We start from the raw sequence: 16,309 nt of genomic DNA, 5'->3' as shown, positions 1-16,309 counted from the left end.
CTGTTGAAGAGACGCCGTGATATGGCCGTGCTTTATAGACACTGGATTTGACAAAACACCAAAAACATTTTCAAAAAGTTACCAGACTTTAATAAAGGTACTTTAATAAAGGTACCCCAGGCATTTTACCACATTGAACATAAAATTGATATAGGTAATATCACAGTTTTATTCTCAATTTAAAACTAATAAATTACAATAACATGAATATTAGCACTCAACACTTGTTATATCTACTACAATGTTTTCTTAACATTGATGTGATACGAAATTTGATTTCATAGTGTTTAACGACATATAAAATAGCACATACTCTAGAAGAGTATTTTAAAGAAAAGCAGCAATATGATGATGCAATGTAGGTACACTACAGGACAAAAGAAAGTACACTTCTGAGAAATGAGTGAGTTTAGTTTTACGCTGTAGTTTCACATATTGTGCCCATGTGAGGAATCGAACCCGGCCTTCGACGTGACGAGCGGACGCTCTAACCACTAGGGGTAGCCCCCTGAAATTTGAAGTTGACCACAAAATTTCAAAAACGTTGACAAAGGTACCCTAGACGTAGTGTACACAAGTTCTAAAACACATCATCATAACCGTATAAAATTCAAGGTTGGCTATCGATAGTGCTAATAGAGATCGATAATCGTTAAATAAATATCAATCGATTATAGATAAATATCGGAGACGTAACTTTGAGCAAAAATGACAAATGAAATAAATAACTATACTTCACATCAGTGGTGAGTTGTGGCAAGTTTATGCATAAATTTTCAACAAAACAGCACCCTGAATATAATTTAGAAGCAGACCATGAATAAAGTCCAAAGTTTGTATTTTGTGTGAGAAAATGAAAAGTTCTATCACAAAAAGTTATTGAACGCTATTATCGATGGGGCAATTTTCATATCGATAATTATTAATATTTTCCTAACGACAATATTTCCAATGATTGATAATTTTAGCCAGCCCTGAAATTCATCGTGGTAGAATCACCAGAGATGTGCGTTCCAGTTTAAGCCTGCATCAAGCAATAGGGTATACTTTCTTCTACCAGGCAGTCTAGTTTGAAAACCCAGGTGTACGGCGCAATCAGTCGACGTAAATATAGTACACGAAGTACACGATGTTGAATATGAGGAAGGACAAGGGGAATCCGTATCGTGAAATCGTGTCCACCCTCTTCCCAGCATCTTTGACTTGTTTGAGCGCACCATTGCTGCCGCTACTGCTGTCGTCGAAGGTGGACGGTTTCGACGGATCAGTGTCGGTGAAACTTGAGTTGTTGGAAGCCTGGATCGAAAAAAGCCCACATGTCACATTGTTGTTCCGTTATAATAATTTGCAAGAACAGATGTCGAAACATTTGTTTGTTTGTTGTTTAACGCCGCGCTCAGCAATACCCCAGCTATATGACGGCGGTCTGTAAATAATCGAGTCTGGACCAGACAATCCAGTGATCGACATCATGAACATCGAGTCTTTTGTATTCTGTTACTCCCAGTTATTATGCTCTACATCCCGTGATCAATTACCAATCAGCATCCGTTCTATCACGACATAACCGCAATTCTCAATGGTGGGTTTGTTATGCTTATCTTCTTTAGAAGATACATGTTAAACCTTATAACAGTAATATCGTCCTGGGCATGATATTCAGCTGCAGGAAAAGAGTGAAGTTAGTTTTACGCCGCACTCAGCAATATTTCAGCTAAAGGTCGGCGGTCTGTAAATAATCAAGTCTGGACCAGACAATCCAGTGATCAACAGCATGACCATCGATTCACGCAACTGGGATACGATGACATGTGTCAAGCAAGTCAGCGGGCCTGATCGAGTTAGACGCCTCTTATGAGATGTCGTAACAATAGACCTGGGTGCCGTTGTACAAAGCGATCTTAGCGGTGAGGTGGTCATAACTCCCATACCACAACACAGACTTACAACAGTCGAAGGGCTAAGGTTGTTTCATACAACGACACCCTGGGTTATAGTAAGAGGCGACTAACGGGATTGGTATTGCTCTCAAATTTGATACTCTCCACATTGCGTAGGTCTACGCTGATGATGTCAACCACGATATGTTCATGTCAAAGTCTAAACGCCATTTGTGATATAGCATAGCACTGTGGCTTTAAACAAGGTTTCATTTCCTACAATTTTCTGGATCGCTTCTATCCAAAGGTCCAAAATCTACAAATCAATTAAAAGATATACTCAGTACAAAGCCACTTTGAACACTGCCAAAAGGTCCAAAATCTACCCATCAAGTAAAAGATTCACCCAGTACAATGCCGCTTTCAACAGTACCGTATTTCGTTTGTAGTCTCTTTAGTTAAACCTACAAGAACCGGTAAGGTTCTGTCAAACGAACAATTACAGCGTTGGTGAACCTGGTATTTGATCAGCGGATCCTGCGCAGCTAAGGGCACACAATTGAGCGTCGGCTTTGCGTAGACCACACCAATGCTCCCATTTCTGTCTGGGGTTTCCGTAATAGGCGTTTTTTACGTTTTTACATCCTTGATAATCTCCAGGGTATACGTTACGATCACTCTCCACTATACCCTGGATGCATCCAAGGCTTGCCCCGATAATCATATTACCTCCCTTTGCTGGCTCCGCATTCTCACATTAGCCAATCAACTAAGCCGCCGTTACACCCGAGCTTACCAGTGTCAACAAAGATAGCGGGCGCAGTCGCGAAGTTTTGTTCGCAGTGCCACTCAGATTTTTGGGGAAATAATACAGACAAATTGACAGATCTGAAACTTTCAAAAAATATATTATAAAAGAACTCCTTCCACATCTTTCAGAGTACCCTCTGCATCAATTATGTTGCCAAGTTTAAACGGTTAGATAATTACCTTTGTGTGCTGGCGATTAGGTGCCTGACTCTGAGGGTGTGGGTTCGTTACATTTGACCACTTTCTAAAATGGCATTGTGTATTTCATAGCTTTCGGTCGTGGGAGAAGTGCCAAATATCACTTATCAGAGGGGTACACAAAGTCCGCAGCCGGGACTACCAGTTGTCCCACTTCCATCTTTGTGGTAGATGCGGTGGCTGAGCGGTCTAGGCGTCTGACTTTGTGTGCTGGCGATTAGGTGCCTGACTCTGAGGGTGTGGGTTCGAATCCCGGATGGGACTCAACCCAACAAGTCTTAGAATCTGTACTTTACTAAGAAAGTGTAATCCCAAATATAACATACGTTAGATAATTTAAGAAGCGAAAGTGAGTTGTGATTGGTTAGCTCAACTTCCCAGCGTAGACACCTTGTATAGTGGAGATTGGTCGTAACGTATACCCTGGAGATTATCGAGGATGACGGGTTTATTGCGAATTTACAAACTTTTTGTTCAATTTCAATCACGGAAGGTGACTTTTAGTATGCCTTTCCCCCTATGAAAATAAAATTGGCGCAAGTATTGTCCTTTATGTATACATATCTCTGGTGTAATTTAGCTACCTTAAAGGCATAATGTCACACATTTCCGACAATAGTTTGGCCTAATTTGACATATTGGGGGCATATGCACTCACTTTAGCTTCCTATTGATGCAATCAGAGACCGTATAGTCTCTGATGCAATGAAGGACTTTTTACCCATTACGACTTGCCTGAAATCGAACAGCTTCCAAACAGATAACACTTGCCATATATGAAATGTAAACGATTGCTCCGTACATCGAAAACTGTCACATGCTGTGTTGTCGGTGTTTGCCAAATTGGTTTCAATCACAAGTTTTTGCGTGGGATATTCGTAGCGCTCCAAGGGACATAACTCTATGGGGTTCGCTTGAAAAAATGTTCGGCTGGTTGAGGGCGCGACAGTCGATTTTATACAAGATTTCATTAATTCATTCGAACTTTTTAATTTAATACTGTAATCTAAATACTTAATTATGTGTAGAAGACATTTATAATTGAGAGAAATGCATCATGTATTTTTAGAGAAGTTTGGTGTGACATTGTGCCTTTAACAATTATTTCAGAACTTACTTTTGAGTTGTATTTCTCCCCCTTCTTGTGTTGTCTAGACAGCACCGTGACGACAGCATACTCCATGTAGGCGGCAAACACGAACACCAGGCACGACGTCATCCACACGTCGATACCCTTTACGTAGGGAACCCTGGGAAGTTGTGCGCGCGCACCAGAACTCTGGGAAGTGATGGTCAGCACTGTAAGGAGCCCCACGGAGATTCTGGCGGGAACTGCCTCGTGGTCGATCCAGAACGAGGCCCAGGACAGGACGACGATGAGGATGCTGGGAACGTAGGTCTGTGTGGCGTAGAAGCCGATCTCTCGTTTCAGGTGGAGGATTGCTCTCAAACATGTAAATGTTCCTTAAGCATGAGAAAAAGATGAATATCAATATATCCATTGTAGATTGGAGTGAGTGAGTCAGTGTGGTTTTACCCCGCTTCAGCAATATTCCAGCAATATCACTGGGCTTCACCCATTGTACCCATATGGGGAATCGAACTCAGGTCTTCAGCGTGACAATCAAACGCTTTAACCACTAGGCTATCCCACCGCCTCTTGTAGATTGAAAATGTTAAATAATATTTTGGGGCATTTTATATTTGCCCTGCTTTTATTGCATTCAGGTGCAATCGTGCCTCGGCTTGTCAGCATCAGGTGTAAGGAAAGCCTATATTTGCGATGTCGTACATAATAAGCACATTCGGTATTATGCCGATTCAAATTGATACGAAGCCCGGTTGTTTTAATCACTCACACAAATCTTTCTAGGGGGTGGGGTAGCCTTGTGGTTAAAGCGTTCGCTCTTCACGCGGAAGACCCGTGTTCGATTCTCTACATGGGCAAAATGTATGAAGCCCGTTTCTGGTGTCCCCCGCCGTGATAGTACTGGAATATTGCTAATATCGGCGTAAAAGCATACTCTCACTCACAAATCTTTCCGGAATTATTGCTATCTGGAACAGTCAGCATTGTTTACCTGTAGCGTATGTGACCGAGCAGTCAGTGTGTGTGATTTCTGTGATGGTAAAATCAGGAATATCTGCTCCTTTGCTCTTCTGCACAGGAACCCTCGTAGATGAGAAAGCAAAGTATAGATCGTCCGACGTGAAACTATCTGTAAATAAAGACAGTGTCCAATATTTCACATGAAATGAAGTACATGTAATATATTGTTTAACGGGCGTTCAAGAGTGAGTGAATGAGGTTACTTACTTATTTATAAGAAATACCTTTGTAGGGTCATGGGTTGGAAATCATACATTTGTGTCACTTGTTTTTTAAATCACAACTACAAAGAACGTTTTCATTAGGTCACTGGATTGTCTAGTCCAGACTCGTATATTTACAGGCAGCAGCCAAAATCGGGAATAATGCCGAGTGCGGCGTAAAACTAAACTCATTCACTCATTGGGTCGAAATATCAAAACACGCACGGACGCATTTCAGATTAATTCTATGTATCAGGTTGTGTATATAGCGGTATTGTGCCGTGCAAGTTATTCCAGTGTACGAATCACACTCGATTCTTTTGTATAATTTTACTTACAGCTTTCCATGTCAACCTGACAGGTTTGTTTGTCCAGTGGAAACTTGTGAAGGTCCATGTGACAATCAAAGGTTACTGACAACCTGAAAGTACAGGAACAACACAGGGCGATGAAATGTGTAGTTGTCACGACCTAGCAGTTGGTCGACTATTAATGACTAGCTACTATCTTCCTTAAAGCTACCTGTATATGATCTCAACGTGAACGTCAATGGAAGGTCCCATAAACAACCGTTATCATTACCCGCAGCTATGTCCGTTTGTTGTTTTGTTTCGTATTTTTTAATATTCGAAACAAGACCAAGGCTGGAAATAATCAAGTCCGTGGAGCTGACCAGTGCCCATTGCCTGTCCATAATTCAGTAAGGAAGCACGACAGCCTGGTGTTGGGGTTGGTGTTGGGGTAATTCTGACCCTGAATCCCATCATGGCCCGAGTGTCAAGATTTTCGCCGCCTTGAACAATTTGTCGTTTATCTCAGGGCATGTCCGTTTAAGAAAATCCCAAAGCAACTCTTGTCGACCTACACCCATTGATAAAGACATGGAACAATGGTACGGTGCAGACAATATGTGACTGGATCTTGGAACGATGATGAGACGCAACTTATACGCCATATTTATGGAAAACAAGATCTGCAAATTTCCGAATGACATGGCATTTAACGACACATGCCGCAAGCCGTTCGTGGTGTCTATGCAGAGTTGACTTTTAACAACACATGCCGCAAGCCGTTCGTGACTTCACTGCGGAGATGACGTTTAACGACATATACTTCATGCAGTTCGCGATGTCTCCTCAAAATGCCGCAAACCGTTCGAGAGGACTCCGCTGACGTGGCTTTTAACAACATTTGCCGCAAATCGTTCCTGATGATAAGCAAAGCCTAAGATCAAGGCGGGATAAATTAAACCACGTGGCGATAGAGTGAGCGTGAACCAGACATTTTGGCAACGTACCTTTGCGAGTACAAGACAGATCCGTCCGGAGATAGACGAATCATGACATTGGGGATGGTAATGACATGTCTGCTCTCCCGTTTCGACTGGGGGAAGTAAAGGTCTGGCACCCACAGTGAGTCCAGGCGTTTCTCGCTGATGACGATGCTGGAGTTCAAGTCGTCGTAAGCCAGGCGATGATCACGCCAAGACTGTCGGAGGAAAAAACTTGCACTGAATTCCTGCAACAACGGGAAACAGACATGACAAATTTATTGTATAACACATAAAATCGAGAAAATATTCCTAAGTTGAAATATTACGACAACAGCAAATCCTCGTTAATGTGGTGTGAGTGAGTGAGTGTGTTTAGTTTTAAGCCGCTTTCAGCATTAAGCAATATTAACTCACTCACTCAATGACAATCTCCTGCTTCGGTCACATACCCCAAAACGTGTTGCACGTCGGAAAAGAGGCACGGGTACTTAATGCACCCAGTGTCTGATAGTAAGTCACGTTCCAAACATAATCACTTCAGCACCAACTCATGGTAACACGGGTGCGCCCCCCCGCCGTCCTGAATGTTTATTAAATGACCATTGGAACTCTCGTGAAAATGAATGTGCACCCTCAAACCCCCCCAAAAGCTGTTTCCTCCCTTGAACATTCGTGTATGTGCACAAAATCAAAACAAATGTAGGGGCGGATCCAGGAGTTTGAACAAGGGGGTGGGGGTGGCACATAAAACATGAAGACCAAAGGTTAGGGGAGGAATACTCCTCAGGGAAATTTTTTGGGGAGGAGAGGGGCAGGGGTGGGGTGCTTCAAAGACAAATCAAAGTCCTTCCACAACCAATGAGAAGGTGGACTGCAGGTGATTGTGCTGATGGAGACTACACCAGATATTAACGTTCTGGTGTGACTTGATGACTAGCCGTGTTTCTAACATCATGACTGTTCCCCGACACCTGACAACTCTATCTCGTTGTCATGCCCATCGTTTTTCTATAACCGTTTTGGTCAGTTTTGTAGCCTGTTTTGAAATGACTAGCGAAACACAAATTCCACTGAATTGGTACAATTTTGATGTCATTTCTTCGTCATCACAGTGACATTTAACTCCACTCAGCACTCCCCTGACTTTTATCTTTATACATTCCCATTGTAGCGCCTTGAGCAGGCATATCTGTCTGGATTGCGCGCATTATAAATGCACATTTATTATTATTATTATTATTAAAACTCAAGATAAATCTCAGGATAACAGGTTTTATGATTACTAAATTCACAGCCATACCACAGCATTCGGTTATGCAACGGCAATTTTCCCAAAGCCTAGCTATGCAAAACCTTTTTCTGGAAGCATATTTCATGTGGCCCAAGGCACAATCTCAGTCAACATAATATTCTATAGATCCTAGTACACAGATGAAAGGCGTTGTTCGCGGTAAACCCCCTATTGTAGACTTTCATCGTTCCTAATGGAACCTTATGAACTCCGGAGACTTGTATGGGCTCAGGTTTAGTGTCAATGAATCATAGATGATTGAACTCTAGTATACTGTTTCTCACATGGGTAGTTTATTGACCGTGCAGTTGTGAAATGTAGTCATACCGAACTGTACAACATGTAGTCAGAGGAAGCGTTGCATAGCAATGTACTTCATTGATCTTCGGAAATGTACAGGGTTCCTGTCCCCGACAATTCCTCCACATGAACATCCTGAACATGATATCTGATTTGTTTATAGGAATGCTGATTTGATATTGATTTGGGGTGAGGTGAGTTACGGGGTGGAAAAGGAAAATTAGATATTCTTTCAGCTGAACTGCAAAACCAGATGATACATGATTTAAAATACGAACCTGAATATTTCGTAAAGACAAACATCCTAACACCATGAAACTATGTTGGGCACACACATTCTTGGTCCCGACTCACAAAGCATTCGTAACGTTAACGTGACGACCTGTCGTAACTCTATAGTTTATCATAGGCTTACGAATGTCGCAGTGCTACAAACGCTTTGTGGGTCGGGACCTGATAAATTACAAACTAAGACTGATCTGTGACATTGTAGATAACTTAACTGAAATATTATTTAATACTTGTAAGCTGGATATGATGAATGTTGATGCACTGTGAAAAACTATTCATCTCACCCCCACAAAAAAGCACGCACGCCTTCTCTCTCTCACTCTATATTCACCATATTGATGTCGTTGACTGGGCCCAGTGATGTTAGAGTCAGGTCCAGTTCCACTCGAGTTGCTTCCCCTGTAAAACACGAAGCCACTTGGTTAGGTGAGGTGAGGTGAGGTGAGGTGAGGAGGTGAGGTGAAATTGGGTTTAACGTCGTACTTGAGAATATTTCGCTCATATGACGACGTGCATGCGTGTGTGTGTATGTGCGGCTGCTTCTACTAGCCCAAACTGAAGCTGGTTTTATAGTGCTAGCCCACTGAGATACCATGCCACAGTGAAGCATGAATACCCCACTCAGACACATTATACTGACTCCAAGCCGACCAGTCCTTGTTCTCAGCTCTCCGGGCGGACGCTCTAACCACTACACCACGGAGGCGGTCCCACTTGGTTAGAGTGCTTGAGTGTAGCTTTACGCCGCTTTCAGCAATATTCCAGTAATACCACGGTTGGGGGGACACCAGTAATGGGCTTCACACAATGTACTCATGTAGGATCGAACCCGGGTCTCCGGCGTTACGAGCGGACGCTTCAACCACTAGGCTACCACACGGCCCCACTTGTTTAGAGCTTATAGGAATCAGAGCCACACAGTATGTGAATGTTCATGTATGTATGTGCACACGTGTGTGTGTGCGTGCGTACGTGTGTGTATGTATGTCTGTGAGTGAGTGAGAGGAGATTTAGCAATTCATCCAGCAATATCACCAGAAATGGGCATCACACATTGTATCCATATGGTGTGTCGATTCCGAGTCTTAGGAGTGACGAGCGAACGCGATGACCAATAGGCTACGCAGGGCAAGACGGTATTCTTGTTATTTAACGTCTTGTGATTTATCGTAAAAACTATAATGAAACTGTTGCCAAGTAGCAAGGCGGTAACATACACAGTGTTCGTTATTGCCATGGCAACGGGTTAAAAACATATCCGGATATAACTGAGTTGACCATGATGTCGGAAATATCATTGCGATGACTCACACTTTGCTTAGGTGAGGTGAGGTGAAATTGGGTTTTACGTCGTGCTTGAGAATATTTCGCTCATATGACGACGTGCATGCGTGTGTACGTGTATGTGCGGCTGCTTGTACTAGCCCAGACTTAAGCTGGTTTTATAGTGCTAGCCCACTGAGATACCATGCCGCAGTGAAGCATGAATATCCCACTCAGACACATTATACTGACTCCGAGCCGACCAGTCCTTGTTGTACCCATTAATGCCGAGCGCCAGACAGGGACCAACAAGTACCATATTTTAACGTCTTTGGTATGACGCGGTCGGGGAACGAACCCGCGACCTTCCGCTCTCCGGGCGGACGCTCTAACCACTACACTTTTGAGGCGGTCACTTTGCTTAGGAATGAAGACAGTGCACACCTTCTCCGCTTACAAGATACTCTAGGGCCAAATCGCATATGGCCTAATTAGGTCTAAATAATAATAATAATAATAGCATGCTTGTAATGCGCTGTTTTCCATGTACAACATGCTCAAAGCGCAAGACATAGAAGTATATAAAAACAGACACTAGGAGAGAATAAAAGAATAGAGATACATGGAAACAATTCAATGAATTATTGTTTGCACTCATACCCTAATCTGAAGAAGAGAGTCTTTAGTAAGGATTTAAAATTACAAAGTTCTGTACAGTCACGTATATATTGAGGTAGTTCATTCCAGGTTGTAGAGGCTGCATACGAAAAGGACCTTTCACCATAAGTCCTCACAGTGGGGACAACGAGGAACCGTTTATCCTTAGAACGGGGAGAGCGACATGGGCGGTGCTGTGGGGCCAGATACGAAGGGGCAGATCCAGACAAGACAGCGGAAAGTGAGGCACAGAAGCTTGAATTGAATCCTATAGTGAATGGGCAGTCAGTGTAAAGAATGTAGGAGTTTCAGAGCGTCATGAGATTTACGTGACTGGGTCACTACACGTGCAGCAGCATTCTGCATACACTGAAGTTTCCTTATCTGTGCCATAGTGGCACCAGCGAGGAGAGAGATACAGTAATCAATCCAGCTCATAACTAGAGACAGCACAAGAGTGGTGGCACATTCGGTCGGATATGCCCAATTGTGCGCAGTTGAGCAGTAAATGGTTGCAAACCCCCATGACTGGTAAAATTAATATACTCTCCCAACAGGCAATAACTTGTCCGAAGACTAACTAAATTGGATGATGTCAAACTCGGGGGAATGGTTGGTTGGGTGGTTGGTTTGTTGTTTAATGCTGTACTCAGCAATATTCCAGCTATATGGCGGCGGTCTGTAAATAATCCAGTGTGGACCAGACAATCCAGTGATCTGCAGCATGAGCATCGATCTACGCAATTGGTATACGATGACATGTGTCAACCAGGTCAGCTAGCCTGGCCACCCGATCCCGTTAGTCGCCTCTTACGACAAGCATGGGTTACTGAAGACTAATTCTAACCCGGATCTTCACGGGTTCTTGGTGGAATGGTTGATTGGGAATCGGCAATTCATATTTGCCGTAAGAGACGACTTACGGGATAGCTGTTTAGGCTTGGTGACTTGCCTGTCATCTTAGATCGATGCTCATGATGTCAATCACTGGATTACTGCCGCTTTGTATCTGGAATAATGCTGAGTTCGGCGTTAAAATAGCAAACAGACAAACAAATAAACATCCTCTACCAATGTTTTGAATGTCCTTGTTAATTACACACTACATTTTCGTCGAAGTGTGATCACACCCGGGTTCGACTCCCCACATGGATACAATGTGTGAAGCCCATTTCTGGCGTCCCCCGCCGGGATATTGCTGGAATATTGCTAAAAGCGGCGTAAAACTTAACTCACGGAATTACGTTTAAGTGTGGAGAGATACGTCATTCATTAGGGGCGGTGGGGTGGCCTAGTGGCTAAAACGTTCGCTCGTCACGCCGAAGACCCAGGTTCGATTCCCCACATGGGTACAATGTGTGAAGCCCATTTCTGGTGTTCCCCGCCGTGGTATTGCTGGAATATTGCTAAAAGCGGCGTAAAACTAAACTCACGCAGACAGTCAGTCATTCATCATTATTCCCCCCGGAATCGTTATTTCCTTGTGGAGAGTTACCTTTATAAAGCAGTTCAGAGGACTAAATCGACCTAATTTTCGAGAAATGATTATCCTAAACGAAGAACATAATTCCAGGACAGATTACGATTTTCTTTAAAACATTGCCATCGTGCTGTTTCAGAAACGTTTTGTAAATTGGAAATCTGTACGTGTTGTATCAACCGATCTTTAGAAAACAAAGAAGTAATTTGCTGTAGGTAAATATTCACAGAATATAAGGCGGTTAAATTTGTCCCGCGCAATCAGAAGGGCAGAATCGATGATCTGGTCCATCGTTTGTACTTCAGCTTACATTTTTTCCTTTTAAATCGGACATTCACTCTGGTTGAAATAAGAGCATGTTTGCATAAAGTACATAAAGAGTCATATTCCCAATTATCTAGACACTGAAATACGTACAATCAGTCCAATGTTTGCTAGGGCGTAAAATAACGTTTGTAAATTACTACTTAAATGTTAATGTGTCCATGAAACAGTAGTAGTAGCCTTTGAGATTAGTTCAGTAAATATCCAGATGGCTTACACTATCCTTGAAGTGTCATGTACACCATGGAATTGCGTATGGTGATATTTTGCAGAGCAAAGCAAACAGAACAAACAAGCTATGTGCATGACAGGTTTTGTTTTAAATGTTTCATTTTGTTGTCCTAGTTTCAAGGCCGTGACCACATAAAATGATTTGCTGTTTTGCTTGTATACAGTAGTACCAGCGAAGCTGAAATCGTGTATGGCTTATCAAACCTAAATGCCATGTCTCATGAATCATTTCACGACCAATAGTACTGAACTGAACTATATTGTTCTTTCATTGGCTTTTAGTTCCGCACTGGGGAGCCCTTCTTTTGTAATGGGCTTGAATAAGTATATACTTCCCATCAAAGTTTAGACTCACTAGTGTGAATGTAGCCACTTCCTTCAGGAAACTGTTCTAAACTAAATTTTGCAAAATATTCCATACTGTTAAAAGGTACTGTTTACACATGAACAGATGTATTGTAAAACAAATTCGTTATTGAAAAGATTATTGTCATGAGTTCAGTAAATGATAAAAATCAGTGAAAATTGGCAAATTCTTAACAAAACTTTACACCAAAACGGAGCTGTTCACATGCACGATATTTGCCCATGTTTTTTCAGCAATTTGATGTATGATCGTCATGTAATTCATCTGCATACAGTTTGCAGTTGGTTCCCCAATCAATTTTCGATGTAACCATATATATATACATAACATATAGTGAGTGTTTTAAGTGAGTCTAAACTTTTGATTGGAAGTTTATATCGTAGATTCATTACAGGTAAAACATCCAAGTCGGCATCGATAGAAACAGTATTTTTGAGTGAGTGAGTGAGTGAGTGAGTGAGTTGGTATTAAGCCGCTTCACACAGCATCACGTTAATATGACGGAGTTTCAGCTTAATGTGGATTCAAGGACATTTATGGTTAGGTGAAACCTTCCAGCACGGGCCAGGTACTGACAAACCAGAAACATACATAGGGTTAATCTCTGATTCGATCCACGAGAGGTTTCCTACACGCTATCCGAAATCAACATAAAATTGGCAATCCAGTGATTGACATCATGAACATCGATCTACGAAACTGGGATACGATGACATCCATCGACCAATTCAGCGAGCCTGATCACCGATATTTTTATTTGTCTCTTACGTCTTGCTGAAGACCAATTCCAATCCGGACCTTCGCGGGTCGGAACGAAACATGTTGAAATATGTATTGCATTTTCAGCAAATGAAGGCGTTTTTTTCTGCACTGCCTCTATTTCAGTTTGGGTGGAATCAAATAATCTGTTTGTTGGACGAAGAAGAAGCAATTCTTTCACACCTGAGAGATATGCCCCCTTCCCAATAAAAAAAACAACCAAAAACATAATTTAAATGATAATATAGATAAAAAGGTACATGTGAACCAAAAAGTGTTATAGTTATTTTTAAACTAAAAAAATGAATATTTTTCTTCATAAAAAGTGATTAAGTTAAGCAATAGGTTTATCTAAGATTCGACTTTTATAATGATTTTTACCCAAGATGAAAATCTGTGAGTTTCTTATTTTGTGCCTACCCGCACTGATAGCGCACGTACTCGAGACGATTACGTCGTCAGCAAAAGCCACTTCACACACAATTCGATTGCCATACATTTCTCTCTCATGCTCTTAGTGTGAAACAGTGCATTTCTCTAAGATGTGAATCAATATCTCTTATCTAGCTTTGTTGTACAATCCATGTGTCATTAAAATTGTTTGATGTGAAAGGAGATTTGTTTAAGTCAAGAAGAGTTTGGATAAATGTTTTACCTTCAGGTTTACTCAATGTCACATATAGGCCAAAAGGTTCAGACAGATTTTCGCATATTGATTTGTATCCAAGAACCCTGAGACGTATAGATTGTCTTGATAGACACGTTTCATGATAAGTATGTTGAGGAAATTTCTAAATTGGATGCATCAGTGACAAAAATGATATCCGATGCAATTCCCTATTTTGACTTGTACCACGCGCGCGTTCCTGAATGTTTATTTTACAGGTGAACAGTTGACAACACATTGCATGTATATCACGGGTGCCACAGGTGGGTCAGGAGGCAAGTTGATAGTGTTTCATAAACACAAGCTAGCTAAAAATAATTTTACGGGCATAATTCCAGAGCCCCCAAGTACACGTGCACACAATCGCTGACAACTCTGTATCTTTAAAATTTACACAATTGCAAATAGCATATGTCGAAATAACCCACATCGGCCTAACTGGGCGTTCAGTGGGATGCGTAATATGATATCCAGAAAACAAGTTTACTCGTAAAATCGGGTAAAACTTAGACAAAATACGAACAGCTGCTGAAAACAATAGATCAGACTATAGATGGCAATTAGGTCGCTCAGCCAGGTATGACGACGGACCGTCAACTCACTTGGCATGAAATGCAGTGCTGTCCACAGACACATGGGGTCATCTCAAATTCTTTTATGCTTTTTCATGAATATGACTACTGATTTTCTAATCTTAGCTTATATCTCTATCCCCAAGCCCGACCCCAACTACCGTCAGCAACACCCGTCTTGGTTTTGCATTTGAGACGACCCCTCCCAACTGTTTCATTTTATAGTGATAGTGAGACTCAATGGTATCTACATCCTTAATAGTTTCAGTATTAAAGTTGTTATTTTTTACGTCTGCTGTCGTTTATTATGAAGTTAAGTCTAATTTCAAAATGGACATTCAAAAAGTGTCATTTGTTATACAATATCATCGCACACTAATTTGCATAAAGCCATGGTCTGCTCCAAATAAGTCTCTTCGGACTTTGAAAAAAATCCGCATTGCTCATTTCTGCACTCATATCTCCTCGGTAAAATCCTTTTTTAACGTTTCCTATCTCCCTACCACTGAGACTGTAGTAAGGCTGAACTTAGTTTAACAGATATTTCACACTTTCACATATTAACTACCTAACTTGTAGATATAAATGTGAAAGAACCCAGTTTTTTTCTATTTCCGACAGTAGTTTAGTTCTGAGTACACAAAACACAACGCAAAGCATTATGGTCATAAAACCGTTCCTGTAAAACAACCTTAAAATCATCATCCCACCACACACACACACACACACACACAACAACAACAAACAAAACAAAACAAAACACACCCAAAAAAAAAAAAGAAAAAGAAAACAACAACGGTCCCGTACCTAACATTAACATACATGTAATTTCAAATAACCTTTTCAAATAACCTTGTCAAATCCATGCGATTTCAGATTCGCAAAGACCAAATGAAATTGCGCATGGGTAGACCCAGATCACGTTAACAGATGGAGGACCCTGTTTTACGCAAGTATACAATTTTTATTGTAAATATACAATATTTATACATTCTCGAACTTATTTGTGACCAGCTGCGCTAAAGGTGAACGTATGAATACACTTTCGCTGAGCTATTCTTTCAAGACCCTCCCTCCGGTAATTAATATCCCTTCCCTTCCCACACCCATTTCCAAATGTATAACTATTTGATTGTGGACAACAACATCGTGAAGCCGATAATGCATGACATAACGAACAGATTCCTACCTGAATCATCTCTTGGGCGAATCGTTGCATCATAGGTGTCCGGGTCGAGCAGACGATTAAGAAGATCACGCTCTTTGGTGGTAATGTTGCCAGCGCCGATGGTCGGTGTTACGTTAAACACGAGCCACACAAAAATCACGTGCAGGAGCATAATGTTTACTCAAACTGTCTTCATCTGCACGAGCTGCACGCCTACCCGGAACGTCTCGCGTCGTTTTCCAGAATGCCAGATGTGTCAGCTGCAAGATCGAAAGAATCTGTCTTCGCCACAGAAACATATATTTTATCGCTGACAACAATCAATATTACCATAGCAAACTTATTGGATTCTCTTCAATCCATTATGTGTTTTTAATTAATCCCAGTTATATCTAATTACACATGTCTTCAAGTTAATACCAACATAAATCAAATCTATTCACTTCAACCCAAGGAAATTATTCA

At 41.5% G+C, this 16,309-nt stretch overlaps 1 protein-coding gene across 1 annotated transcript; it reads right to left on the bottom strand.

Annotated features, from left to right (window-relative positions):
* Nucleotides 1-621: 621 nt before the first annotated feature.
* Nucleotides 622-16,078, bottom strand: LOC124276835 (glycine receptor subunit alpha-2-like). Its single transcript, XM_046712485.1, has 7 exons — nt 15,866-16,078; nt 8,688-8,755; nt 6,499-6,719; nt 5,540-5,622; nt 4,970-5,107; nt 4,006-4,352; nt 622-1,296 (listed from the first exon to the last, which is right to left on the bottom strand). The coding sequence occupies exons 1-7, from the start codon at nt 16,014-16,016 to the stop codon at nt 1,096-1,098; spliced, it is 1,209 nt and encodes a 402-aa protein (XP_046568441.1). The 5' UTR covers nt 16,017-16,078; the 3' UTR covers nt 622-1,095.
* Between the last annotated feature and the right edge of the window lie 231 nt (nt 16,079-16,309).

The sequence above is a fragment of the Haliotis rubra genome, unplaced genomic scaffold (genome assembly GCF_003918875.1).
Source record: "Haliotis rubra isolate DU_JTF1 unplaced genomic scaffold, ASM391887v1 Scf214, whole genome shotgun sequence".
Taxonomy (NCBI): domain Eukaryota; kingdom Metazoa; phylum Mollusca; class Gastropoda; order Lepetellida; family Haliotidae; genus Haliotis; species Haliotis rubra.
This window is presented reverse-complemented; position numbering and strand designations above follow the sequence as displayed.

Excerpts from the sequence above, each read along its gene's own strand:
- LOC124276835 (XM_046712485.1), bottom strand. The coding sequence starts at position 16,016 with ATGCTCCTGCACGTGATTTTTGTGTGGCTCGTGTTTAACGTAACACCG. Across the intron at positions 8,756-15,865 it reads TCGCCCAAGAGATGATTCAG|GGGAAGCAACTCGAGTGGAA; the intron begins GTAGGAATCTGT and ends CGTGTTTTACAG. Across the intron at positions 6,720-8,687 it reads CAGTCAACGACATCAATATG|GAATTCAGTGCAAGTTTTTT; the intron begins GTGAATATAGAG and ends CCGTTGTTGCAG.